The sequence below is a fragment of the Callospermophilus lateralis genome, chromosome 3 (assembly GCF_048772815.1).
Source record: "Callospermophilus lateralis isolate mCalLat2 chromosome 3, mCalLat2.hap1, whole genome shotgun sequence".
NCBI classification, from domain to species: domain Eukaryota; kingdom Metazoa; phylum Chordata; class Mammalia; order Rodentia; family Sciuridae; genus Callospermophilus; species Callospermophilus lateralis.
Genome location: NC_135307.1, coordinates 12332346 through 12344369, shown reverse-complemented (window position 1 = coordinate 12344369; position 12024 = coordinate 12332346). Strand labels below are relative to the sequence as shown.

Here is a 12024-nt window from a genome sequence, read left to right as displayed (position 1 = left end):
TTGGCAGCTGCAGTACAACAGGCTTTAGATGCCAGGCCAAAAACATGCTATGATTGTGAACAAACAGGACATTTTAAAAGGAGTTGCCCCATAGGAGGAGGGTTTAACAAAACTAGGTATCAAAGAAATAGAATACCGGGTATTTGCCCACGATGCCGTAGAGGGAGACATTGGGCTAATGAATGCCGTTCTCAAACTACCATAGAGGGTACTCCCTTATCAAAAAACGGACAAGGACCAGGTATTTACCCACGATATCGTGGAGAAAGGCATCAGGCTCCACTGCCAAAAAAACGGACAGCCGGGCCCAATGCTCCGGGGCCCACAACCACAAATATACGGGGCAGTGGAGGAACCCAGCAACACCATCAGAGTAGTGCCCAGGACACATTGTCCATTAAATCCCTCATCAGACAAACCCGAGGGAGCGCAGGGTTGGACATCTACGCCTCTGCCAGAGCAGTACTAACTCCAGAGATGGGAGTTCAAATCATTCCCACAGGAATAAAAGGACCTCTTCCCCAAGGGACAGCAGGCTTATTATTGGGACGTAGTTCATCTACATTAAAAGGACTTATGATAAGTCCTGGGGTAATTGATCCCGATTATGTAGGTGAAATAAAAATTATAGCTAGTTCTCCAAGAGGTATATCAGTAATTTCACCTGGAAATAGAATAGCACAGTTGTTAATAATACCCAGCCTACATAATAAATTTCCTAGTCATAGTGTAAAAAGAGGTTCCAGGGGATTAGGCTAGATTGGGCTATGTAGATTGGGCTATGTTGTCTTTAAATTTAGATTCTCGCCCAATGTTAAAACTAAATATTCAAGGACACGACTTTAATGGGCTACTGGACACAGGTGCAGACCTTCGCATCATATCTAGTCAGGAATGGCCAAAACATTGGCCATTACAACAAGCCACTCAAACGCTTCGAGGCCTAGGAGTGGCTACTAATCCCCATAGAAGTGCAATGGTATTAGATTGGAAGGATCCTGAAGGATGTGAGGGAACTATACAGCCCTATGTATTGGATCATCTTTCTATAAATTTATGGGGACGAGATGTCCTAGATCAATTAGGTTTGACATTAACAAATAACATCAATCCTAATGCGCCCACTACTAGGGCTAGACAAGGTTTTAGGAAAGAAAAAAGATTAGGAAAACAAGGACAAGGTATAACAGCACCAATTCAAATAGATCAAGGAACAGACAGACATGGGCTGGATTTTCAGAAAGGGCCACTGAGACAATAAAAATTACTTGGAAATCAGAAAGACCAGTGTGGGTTCCTCAGTGGCCCCTGTCTAAAGAAAAGATACAAGTAGCCCATGATCTGGTCAAACAACAATTAGCGGAAGGACATATACAACCTTCCATATCTCCCCATAATACTCCCATTTTTGTCATTAAAAAGAAATCTGGTAAATGGAGATTATTGCAAGATTTAAGAGCCATTAATAATGAGATGGTTATTATGGGACCTGCTCAATCAGGGATTCCTCAATTGTCTGCTTTGCCAAAAACCTGGCACCAAGGCCAAATTTGGGGGCCAACAGAGGTGAGGCAAAGAATCTCACCCCCCCACTGGTGCATAGATGGTCTAAAATTTGGGGGCCAATGGCTATATGCTGGACCGGTAGTCAGTAACGGGTATGATCCAATTGCAGTGGTATCAACCTAAGACAGGAGGCTGACGCCTAAAGGTCAGTTTTCCAATGACGGGTAAGAACCATATGTTGAATTGGACAACCTACCAGGCACGGTCCTTAAGCCACATTAACCTCACTCCCCCACTGGCACCAAGGCCAAATTTGGGGGCCAACAGAAGTGAGGCAAAGAACCTCACCCCCCCACTGGTGCATAGACCTATCCACAAGTATGGCTGTATGCTGGACCGGTAGTCAGTGACGGGTATGATCCAGTTGCAGTGGTATCAACCTAAGACAGGAGGCTGACGCCTAAAGGTCAGTTTTCCAATGACGGGTAAGAACCATATGTTGAACTGGACAACCTACCAGGCACGGTCCTTAAGCCACATTACTTGTTGTTTAATTAATCAGAAGGGGGGAGATGCTGGGAGCCATCAGCCAAGTAGGTATGACAATTTCCTTGCCAGCTACTCCCATGCTGTCTAGTGGAAGGACTCTTGAAAGGTGACCTTGCTCAAGGACCAGGGCGGATCCGTGTTTAGGGTGTCCCCGGTTTAGCATAATAGGAGATTAGGGTGTTCCCCCTTTAGAATAGGGCGGTTTAGCATAATAGGAGATTAGGGTGTTCCCCCTTTAGAATAGGGCGTATCCTGCTGCCGAGTTCCTCTTGAGTTCTTAGGGTCAGACAGTATATTTTGGGAGACAGAAGCCCAGGAGTGGTGGATTTGGGCAGAGTGTGGATTTGGGCAGAGAACGTGGATTTCCCCAGAACGTGTTTGTAGACGGCCGGTGTGAGTTCGGGAATAAAGAATTGCTGTTTGAATCTACAAGCTGTGTGGAGACTCGTGATTTGTGCCCAGCCAGAGACTGCGGCAGAGTTGGGAAAGAAGGTGGTTTTCTTGCTGGAGCAACAATGAAGGAGCAATGTTAGGCAGTCAGGCAAGCATGTAACTACCAAAAGACAGTTATCCTCAGAAAACAGACTCTCTCCATCCCAGTCCCAGATCATCACCACAATCTATGTAGTGGAGCACCTGGGTCCAAAACTGGCATCTCAACAGGTATCCAGTTTATTTGAGACACAAGACCTCACAATCCACCCAGCTGAAACACCTCTAAGGCTTGACAGTCAATCTGGTTGATTCTCCTCTTGTAAGAGTAAAAGAAATTGAAGTTAAAAAGTGAAGGACCAGGTATTGTTAAATTCCTCTGCTACACCCTGAGGCAGTTAAGACAACGCCCTACTAGGCTATTTTGCTGATTCATAGCCTAGAGCATACAGGGCCCGAACCAATCAGTTTGAATGTGTACCCCGCTTAGGAATAACCAATCACCCCTGCCCAATCTATTCCCGCTAATGAATGTACTAATCATGTCTCAGATTTGTTGTTCAATTTTCCCGCGCCTCATGCTGATTTGTTCTGATGTATGCAAAGCCCCCGCCCTCCCCAAGAAGTGTACTTAAGCTCTGCTCAACCCCTGCTTGGGGCTCTTGGCTGCTCGCCCTTCTTGAGTGGGCCAGGAGCCCCAGCGCGTTGGAATGGATCCCCAATAAACCCCCTTCTGCAATTGCATAAGTCAGTCTCTTGGTGGTCTCTTCCTCCGACGTTTCGCCAGACCCTTACACTCTAGGTTGACATTCAACCCAAAATGGAAAGAACAAACAAGGTACCTCCAAACACACGCAATTTTCTTTGTCTTCCTTCAAGGCCAGGCTTAAGTCAGTCACCACATAGGATCCAAACGGGACAAAACAGAGAGCTCCCACAACTAGAGGGGAAGGTGCCCCTTTCTGTGGGGTGGGGGGATCCTGATGGGCCGAGAGGCACAGCCTGGACCCCAGAGGATATCTCTCTGGGGCTTCCCAATATTTAGGCACTATTCCAAAATCCCAAATAAAACTCCGGGTCTTTTTGAAGTAAAGACAAAGGATTTATTCTGGACAGAGCCTAGGGAGCAGAAAGCAGACAGTTCTGAAGCCTAAGACACTGAATGTGGGTGAGGGGGCCACTTAAAAACACAAAGAAGGGGCCTCCTTACAGTTTCTGTTTCCTAGGAAAATGAAACCTAGCTCCTTGGCCACCCAAGCACTGGGCGTGCCCTGCAGCCAGGAGAGGCAAGTACAATTACAACACACATTTCAGAAAGTGTCACCAAGTTCTCAGAATTGGCACCTCCCATACCCACTCAGGAAGTAAGCTAGCACCAGCTCCATAGTGTCAGGGTGCAAGTGGGTGGGGGTGTCAGCTACTATGCAAGTGGACTCTTATAGGAGGGGGAGCCAATTTTGCGCAGGGTGAGATGTCTGAGCAGAATAAGGTCAGCCTGACCTAACTTCCAAATCAGCCCATAACAACATTAAGAGCTGAGAACATGATGCAGACTCTGGGAAGATTATCTCAGGTATGAGTTGATCTCCTGATCTCCTGATATAAAGCAGGTCGAGTTAGCACACGCCTGTAATCCCAGCAGTTTAAGAGGCTGAGGCAGGAGGATTGCAAGTTCAAAGCCAGCCTCAGCAATGTAGCAAGGCCCTGTCTCTAAATAAAATATAAAAAAGGGATGGGAATGTGGCTCAATGGTTAAACGCCCCTGGGTTCAATCCCTAGTACAAAAAAATAAAAATTAAATTAAAAAATAAATAAATAAATAAAGGGAAAGGAAAAATTAATTTGATTATAGTTTAGCCAAAACTGGGAAGACAGCTAACCTCCCTTCCCCCTTTCACAGAAACTTTATGATTAATAGAAACAAAAATCAGGAAATATGGCAGAGCCAGGTTAGGCCAGCCAGAGATCAGTTGTAATTCTGGGTTTATCGGCTCCTATCTGGGACAGGGTCAGCTTTTTGGTTTCCATTGTCTACCCAAGGAAGCCGGCATTTCATGGTTGCCAGATTTCACTTTGGCCTCCTTACAGTTTCTGTTTCCTAGGAAAATGAAACCTAGCTCCTTGGCTGCCCAAGCACTGGGCGTGCCCTGCAGCCAGTTGGCGGGGGCTTCATCAGTGTTTGGGCTGAACAAAGAACGCATGCTCTAGATAAATACCAGGGTCCATTCCACACTCTGAGGACTTCCCTTCACCAGGTAAGGCAGGGAGGGTGGGCAGGGACTGCCACTTGCTGTGGCCCCCAACCTCAGGTGGGCAGTGCCCAGTGTGCACCCACTCTCCCACAGATCCTTTTTTTTCATCCGGGTAGCTGCGATTGGAATAGAGGAAGGGGATCAGAGTGAGGGAAGAGAGAAGGGAAAACGAGGGAATGAAATCACCCAATTATGCTCTGTGCATGTATGAATATATCCCACAAATCCCACCATTAGGTATGTCACAGTATCAAAATGAGAAAAAAATAAGGCATCAGATTTTTTAAAAAGTTAGGTATTGGGAGAGAAGGGACTTGAGCCCCCACCTGCCCCTGACTTCTCTCAAGCCTCCAGGGTGGGTGGAGGTGAGGTGGGCTCAGGGGAGAGGTAAGTGTCTGGAGGGAAAGCATCAGTCACGATGCGCCTGTGAACTAGAATACCTGCCCTTGCTGGCTCTTGCTTTGCTAAGGCCTGGAGCATATAGCATACCCTCTCTGGGCTGCACCCTGTTTTCCCATCCCTAAGATGGGAACAGAAGCCCAAGTTTCTCATGTTAGTGAGATCACAGCGCAGCAGGCACCCACAATACCTCGGCTGCTGTTCATACCTTAACAGTGGGACTAGTTCTGATTTCCCAATTTTGGTGCTTTTAAAATTGCTCCATGGAGATTTAAAGGAATCCAGAAGTGGCTAGGTGGGTGCTGGGCTTTTCTCGAGGAAGAAAACAGCTGCTGGAGGAAAGACAATACCTGCGGCTCTCCCCTAGCCCCTACCATGGGTCTTTTGGTAACCTTGATGCCCACATTCCTCCTTCCCTCACCCAAGCCCCCTTCCAGGTCCACTGTCCCCACCAGCTCACAGCAGACCCCTCTACCCATCCCAGAGCCCCTCAGATTTTTCAGGACAGTAGGCAGAAAGCCAGTTCTGGGGGTTCCATTTCTCCACCAAAGTTCTACCCTTTGGTAGGTTTGGTCCAACTGAAGCTTTCTGCTCGGCAGCATGGCCCTTACGTCTGCGAGCATGCTGGCCTCCTCCCTGGCCACCCAGTTAACATCAGCAGTGACCATGGCTGAAGCTGGCGGGGCAGCCTGTGGCACCCTCCTGGCTGGCCTTTCGTCACAAGGTAAGTATTCTTGGAAGGGGCAGGTGCTGAGGGGGCGAGAGGACTGCTAAGGAGGATGCAGAGTCCTGCCCTTGAGTGTCCTTGTCCTCCCAGCACATCTATATGTCCCCCCTGGCATCCTCTCAGAGAAGGGCCTGAGGGAGGCAAGACCCTGGCTGTAAGCCTAGGGGTCCAGTTCCCCAAGGGCTAGACCTAGGCGCTTCCTGCGTCTCCTTCTCTCTCCAGATGTGAGCCTCCTCATGTCCATGTCTATAGCTAGGGGTCGTGGGAATCTCTAGCTAGGTCCCCCTCCCTAAGTTTCCTTTGTCAAGGAGCCTTCTCTGGTGAGCCTTCCCTAGGAGTTTGTCCTACTGGATCTGATTTTGAGCATTGATCATAACAAACTTCTTCACTTCAGGTCCTCTTCCTTCGTGTGTGTGTGTGTGTGTGTGTGTGTGTGTGTGTGTGTGTGCGTGTGTGTGAGTTTTCATGTTGCAGAAGAGACCTGTCCATGGAGCCAGAGTGGCCATTGTCTTGTGATTCCACAGGAAGAATTTGAAACCGGATGCACAAAGAACAGACAGCAGTGTATTAGAAATGTGCAGGATTGTGGGCAGTGCAGTGCTATGTAGGCCAACTCTGGAGAGACGGGTGGTTCTTCCAGAGTCTAGGGTCTTAGGATTTATCCCTTAGTTCTTGCCCTGTTCTCTCAAGGCCCCCATCAGTGCTTTATTACCCCTTATTAACTTGCAGCAAATTTTCTTTGTGAAGGTTGTAATGACCTAGTCCCAGGGGTGGGTGCTGTTGGATGCTGACACAGTAGTTCCCTTAAGGAGTTATAATTGACTGTGGCTGGGAGGTTTTACATGCCAATTTCCATTTTTCCAGATGTCTGTTTAGATAAGGTGATCCCCAGTCCTGTCACCTATGCACTCTCTTTGATGTGTGTGTGATATCCTCCTTGTAAGCTCCCTGCTTCACTGTCCCTCCCCAACCTCGTTCGTGCCAAGTGGCCAGCCAAGAATCCATCGTGGGCTGTTGCAGACTAGTGGTGGTTTTCATTAACGTGTGTGAGTTACACACAGGACAGTGTGTTATGTATGTCGTGCTACTGGATTATTTAACTCTTCCTTGAGATCCATCAGTGTGCTTAGGGGAGCTTCTGTCTGCTGCCAAGGGTTTCTCTGGGGTCCTCCACTGCCTGTGACCTTTCTGTCTCCCTGGGTGGACACCCAGGGCTTCTTCCAACTCCACCAGCACAAACAGCATGGATGGGTGGGGGTGGAGCCTCTTGACCTTCCCTGACCTCTGACCCTCTGCTCTTCTCCAGGGGCCACACTAGTATCCCAGGCTGCCCTGGCCCCTGTGGCATCTACTGTTGGCTCCCTCCTGTCGGGATTCTCTGCTGTCACCTCGGCTGCTGCTCCAATTGGAGGTAACTGGCTCTGAGTAACAGATACCACTTGTTGGGCTCCCAGTTCTGCGTGGCGAAGGTCAGGGCCTGGAGCACACCGGCGTTCCTTTCTGTCATCAGAAATGCAGTCGAATCCTCAGCTCATGGTGAAGAGATTCATAAGATTAAAATAACAAGATTGGTTAAATCTGATTAGTGTTTTTACACTTAGTTGCTAAGTCTAGCACTTGACATTTGACAATTCATTTAATTCTTCTAACCACCCCAGAGAAGTTAATATTGTGCCTTATTTACCAAGGGACAACCATGGGCATTTGGTCCCACAATTATGCACAAAGACTGAGTCCTGAAACTGACAATGTGTTGATGGGGGTGGGGGCTGGGGAGCCTGCAAGCTGCAACTGCTTTGTTCTTGCAAGGCTCACAGGGCAGTGTGAGCTTAGATCTTAACTACGTATTGAAAACAACCAACTGGCTTGCTAGTACGAAGGAAACATATTTCCCAGTGACAAAACAGGATGTTCTCATAAAATGCCAGGAAACATACTCCTAAAGGCCTTATTTTTCTCCTTAATCAGGGTCATTATTAGTCTAGCATGAGGAGTTATGCTGTCCTTGGCTTTGGCTAATACACAGGAACTCCGCGTTAGGATTCTTCAGGGTTGCACTCTCCATGACTTCAGGAGACTGGGCCCCAACACTGGATGGACATTCAGAGCTTCTTCCAACTCCACCAGCACAAACAGCATGGATGGGGGATAGAGCTTCTGATACCTTCCCTGACCTCTGACCCTCTTCTCTTCCCCAGGGGCCACGATGATATCCAAGGCTGTCCTGGCCCCTGTGGCATCTGCTGTGGGACCTCTGCTGGGGGCACTGAATGTGGGCTCTGTGGCTGCTGCCCCAATTGGAGGTAACTGGCTGAGTAACAGATGCTACTCGTTGGGCTCCCAGTGCAGTGCAGAGAGGGTGATGAGAAGATCGGGGCCTGGAGCACACCAGCGTTCCTTTCTGCCTCAGAAATGCAGACAGACTGTCAGCTCATGGTGAAGGGATTCGTAAGACTTAAATAACAAGATCAGTTAAATTAATTATTAAGTGTTTTTTTGGCTTAGCACTTGATATTTGTCAATTCATTTAATTCTACTAACAGTCCCAGAGAAGTTAATACTGTGCCTTATTACCAAGGGACATTTACCATTGTCCCTCTGGCCTGGGCAGGGAGGAGGGGTGGGAGGATGTTTTCAGAGCTTGGGACAGGAAGTAGAACAAAAGCTTGGAGATATTCCAACAGCAGAGGGTGGGGTGGGGTTTGGGAGGAACCCTCAGGCAGGCCAGGTTCTGCACACGCCAGGGGAAGGGCCAGCCACCCACACCCGTGACCTCTGGTTGAGACCAGCAGGGAGGCCATGAGATGGACAGCCTTCCATGTAAGGAGCCCAGTGTGCCAAGCTGCCTGCCGGCTGGGCGTCACCTTCCCTGCTTGCCAATAAGTTGAGCAGCAAATGCCTTTCAACCTGGTTCCTGGGTCCAGAGGATGCCCCTGGTCACTCAGGGCTTGACCTTCACGTGCCTGTTGCCCAAACCAGGGAGAACCAGGACCCTAAACCCCTGTTCCCAGATCACTCTTGACCAGGGTGGGTAAACACATTCAGGACAGGTCCTTGGTCTCTGAACTAAGACTCCCCAGCAATCACACCTTCTGCAAAGTCCTGCTTCTCTAAGAAAAGCAGGGAGGGGCAGGCAGGGGCCATTCCTTCCTGGGCAGCAGCTCCCTACAGTGGGTCTTTGGCAGGAAGAGGGAGGTACGACGTGTGAGCCTCACGGCATGTTCTTTCCCTTCTAGTCAAGGCTGCTGCAGTCATGACTGGTGGAGGTAAGCCTGCAGGAAGGGGGTTCCAGCCCCACTTCCCCCAAACCCAGGGTGCAGTCAGAGACGCCAGGGCTCCTCAGGAGGGCCTGAGGCCTGGGCAACCCATAGCAGACCCCTCTGGGAGTGCAGCCCCCTCTCCTGGTGGCCCCCAGTCCTTCCGCCACGTTCCCTGCCTTGCTGCCCTGGGCTCATCACTGCTGTCCTTGCCTGTGATCTCTCCCAAGCTCAGAGCCCAGTTACAGACTCCGTGAGGCCTCGGGATGGGCCCAGGGAGCAGGGAGTCCTTCCCCTGGATCCACACCCATGCAGCTCCTCTCCCCTACAGTCCTGACCGTGGGTGCCGTGCCCGTGGTTCTGGGTGCCATTGGCTTCACTGGGACAGGAATCGCTGCCTCCTCACTGGCGGCCAAGATGATGTCCATAGCTGCCATTGCCAACGGGGGCGGAATCTCCGCAGGCAGCCTGGTAGCTACTCTGCAGTCAGTGGGTAGGTGTTTGGCAGGGCTTGCTCGGGAGGGGACGGAGGAACACAGGAGCCACCGAGGACCCAACCCAGATCTCACCCGTGGCCCTCAGCCGCAGTCCTGCCTCACCCTCCTCTTCTCTCTCGGGTTTCTCTGAGGGTGGGGGGTGGGGGGAGCCCTGGCTGGAGCTGCTGGCTTAGGGCCAGGTCACTTGGGGCATCTCCTCCCACTTGGGGCTCATCCTTCCTCTACGCGGAGCAAGGCAGTTTCCGCGGATCCACCACTGGAGTCCCTCCTGGGCCACTGCCCACGGCGCCTCTCCCCTAGACCAAGATGCTGGGGTTCAGGAAACAGAGGGTCTGCTGTGGGGTGCCCCGCCTCGGGCCTTCATGAGGAGCATCCCCGGTCATGCACTTTTGTCCTTCAGAGCTGCCTTGGCCCTCCCCCCTCTGCTCACCCTCTGCTTTTTCCCAGGAGCGGCTGGACTGTCCTTGTCGTCCAAAGTGGCCCTGGGCTCTGCTGGGTCTGCCCTTATGGCCCGCATAGTGGGTTTGTAATAATTCCTGCTACTCCCATAGAGAAGAGGACCCCACGAAGAGGTGGTAACTGCCCCTCAGCCTGACCCGGGAGGGGCCAGTCCTGGAGGGTCAGCACCAAGGACATACATTTCTTGAGAATAAAGCTTGTTGTTGCAACCTACCCGAGCCTCGCCTCCTGCTTCCAAGATGGGTGGGAAGGGCCAGGCAGGGGCTCTCTCCCACTGTGTGTGGGTGTGTGCTGAGCAAGAATGAAGTAAGTGTGAAGACAGGAGCTGTCCCCTGCCCTGCTACTGACAATGTGTGTCACTCTGGGCAGGTCACTCCTCCTGTGCCTCAGTTTGTCTTTCTCTAAATGGGGAGTTGAACCAAATGACCTCCCACATCCCAGCCTGGGTGGGTGTTTGGCTCGGGTTCTGTGAGGAATCACTTCCCTCAAAGCCAGATCCTACTGTCCTTGCACTTGCCACCTCCTTGGTGTCTGGTGGCCATTTCCCTGGTAGCCTGGGCTGTTTTCCTTTTCCATACTCTTCCGCCATGATGTTCTGCTGTTGAGAGCCACAGCCGAAGGGGCTCCAGCAAACTTCCAGCTGCCAGCAAACTTCCAGCTGCCAGCAAACTTCCAGCTGCCAGCTGATGATTGGCTCACAGCGGCCCCAGCAACTTCTAGCTGCCAACTGATTGGCTCCTCTACGGTGATGCTCATTGGGCTGTTTCCCCGCCTTTTCAGACCATGGAGCTGCTTATTGGGGGACTATTTTAGGCTCCGCCCACGTGACCCAGCCAATCGGCCTCAAGAGCAGGAGGAGTGGGGGAGGTGGAGAGGCTTGTGGGAAGCCGGTGGTGGCAGTTGGGCTCTGAAGGTTTTTCCTGAGGAGCTGTTTTGTTTGGGGTGTGTGTGTTCTAAAAATAAAGTTTGTTTCTTTTGACAAGTGGCTCCTGAATTGTGCCCAGCCAGATCTGGTGGCCATTTCCCTAGTAGCCTAGGCTGTTTTCCTTTTCCACACCCTTCCGCCATGATGTTCTGCCTCACCTCAAGCCCCAAGGAACGGGGATGGCCATCCATGAGCTGAGACTTCTGAAACTATGAGCCCTAAATAAACTTCTCCTCCTCTAAAATTGTTCTTCTCAGGTCTTTTGGGCATGGGGGTGGAAAAAGCTGACTAGAACAGACATGCTCAGGGGGCTGAGTTCTGTCCAGCCAGAGGGGGACAGAATCAACTCTCTGGGTGTGCAGCTTCAGGGAGTGGAGGGCAAGCTTTGCCCTTTGTCCTCTCCCTTGGGCTCTGTTGCGGGGGTAGTGAGCCTTCTACACCCAGGAGAGGACAGCATCACGTCAAGGGAGGCCCACAGCACGGCTTTCATACTGAAAGGTGAAAGCTTCCAAATAAGGGGGTCTGGTCTCCCAGAGCCAGATCACTACCCCGCCCCCAGACTTTGGAGGACGTGGTAGCAGAGAAAGCAACTTCCCTCGTGCAATCCAGCAGGGTGTCTCTCAGTGCAAACAAACACATCCTGAAGAACACCAAGGAACCTTCTGACTCCGAGCAATCAGAGAATGAACCCAACAAAAAAAATGGTTGCTTTGACCTTTCCTCCCTCTCAAAAGAGCACTAAAATACCTGTCAGGGATTAAAGAAGCCCTGGCCTATAAGGAGAAAGAGAAGGAAAGAGGAGATGACAGTAACAAAATTTTAGGAGCCAGAAATGACCTGGACAAAGGGTCCTACTTAGCAGCACCATGAAAGCAGAATCTTAGTTGTTGGTAAAGACAGGAGAACTCGCCCTACAGGACCCCGCGCAGCTCAGCCACTGGAGTGGCCCAGGCCTCTGGAGTTCAGCACAAAGGTAGGCTGACAGCAAGAGGGCTGGTGGCCAGGCTGTTTAAGAAGCAGG

At 50.8% G+C, this 12024-nt stretch overlaps 1 protein-coding gene across 1 annotated transcript; it reads left to right on the top strand.

The window, feature by feature from the left end:
- The first annotated feature begins 4636 nt into the window (after positions 1-4636).
- On the top strand, positions 4637-10291 carry LOC143395024 (uncharacterized). Its single transcript, XM_076849716.2, has 7 exons — positions 4637-4742; positions 5706-5862; positions 7172-7276; positions 8064-8168; positions 9102-9131; positions 9454-9615; positions 10067-10291. Exons 2-7 carry the CDS (start codon positions 5739-5741, stop codon positions 10147-10149), a joined length of 609 nt encoding a protein of 202 aa, XP_076705831.2. The 5' UTR covers positions 4637-4742; positions 5706-5738; the 3' UTR covers positions 10150-10291.
- Positions 10292-12024: the final 1733 nt, after the last annotated feature.

Bases quoted from the DNA above. Each gene is read 5' to 3' on its own strand.
- LOC143395024 (XM_076849716.2), top strand. From the start codon at position 5,739: ATGGCCCTTACGTCTGCGAGCATGCTGGCCTCCTCCCTGGCCACCCAG. The intron at 5,863-7,171 runs GTAAGTATTCTT...GCTCTTCTCCAG, and splicing joins GGCTGGCCTTTCGTCACAAG to GGGCCACACTAGTATCCCAG. The intron at 9,132-9,453 runs GTAAGCCTGCAG...TCTCCCCTACAG, and splicing joins TGCAGTCATGACTGGTGGAG to TCCTGACCGTGGGTGCCGTG.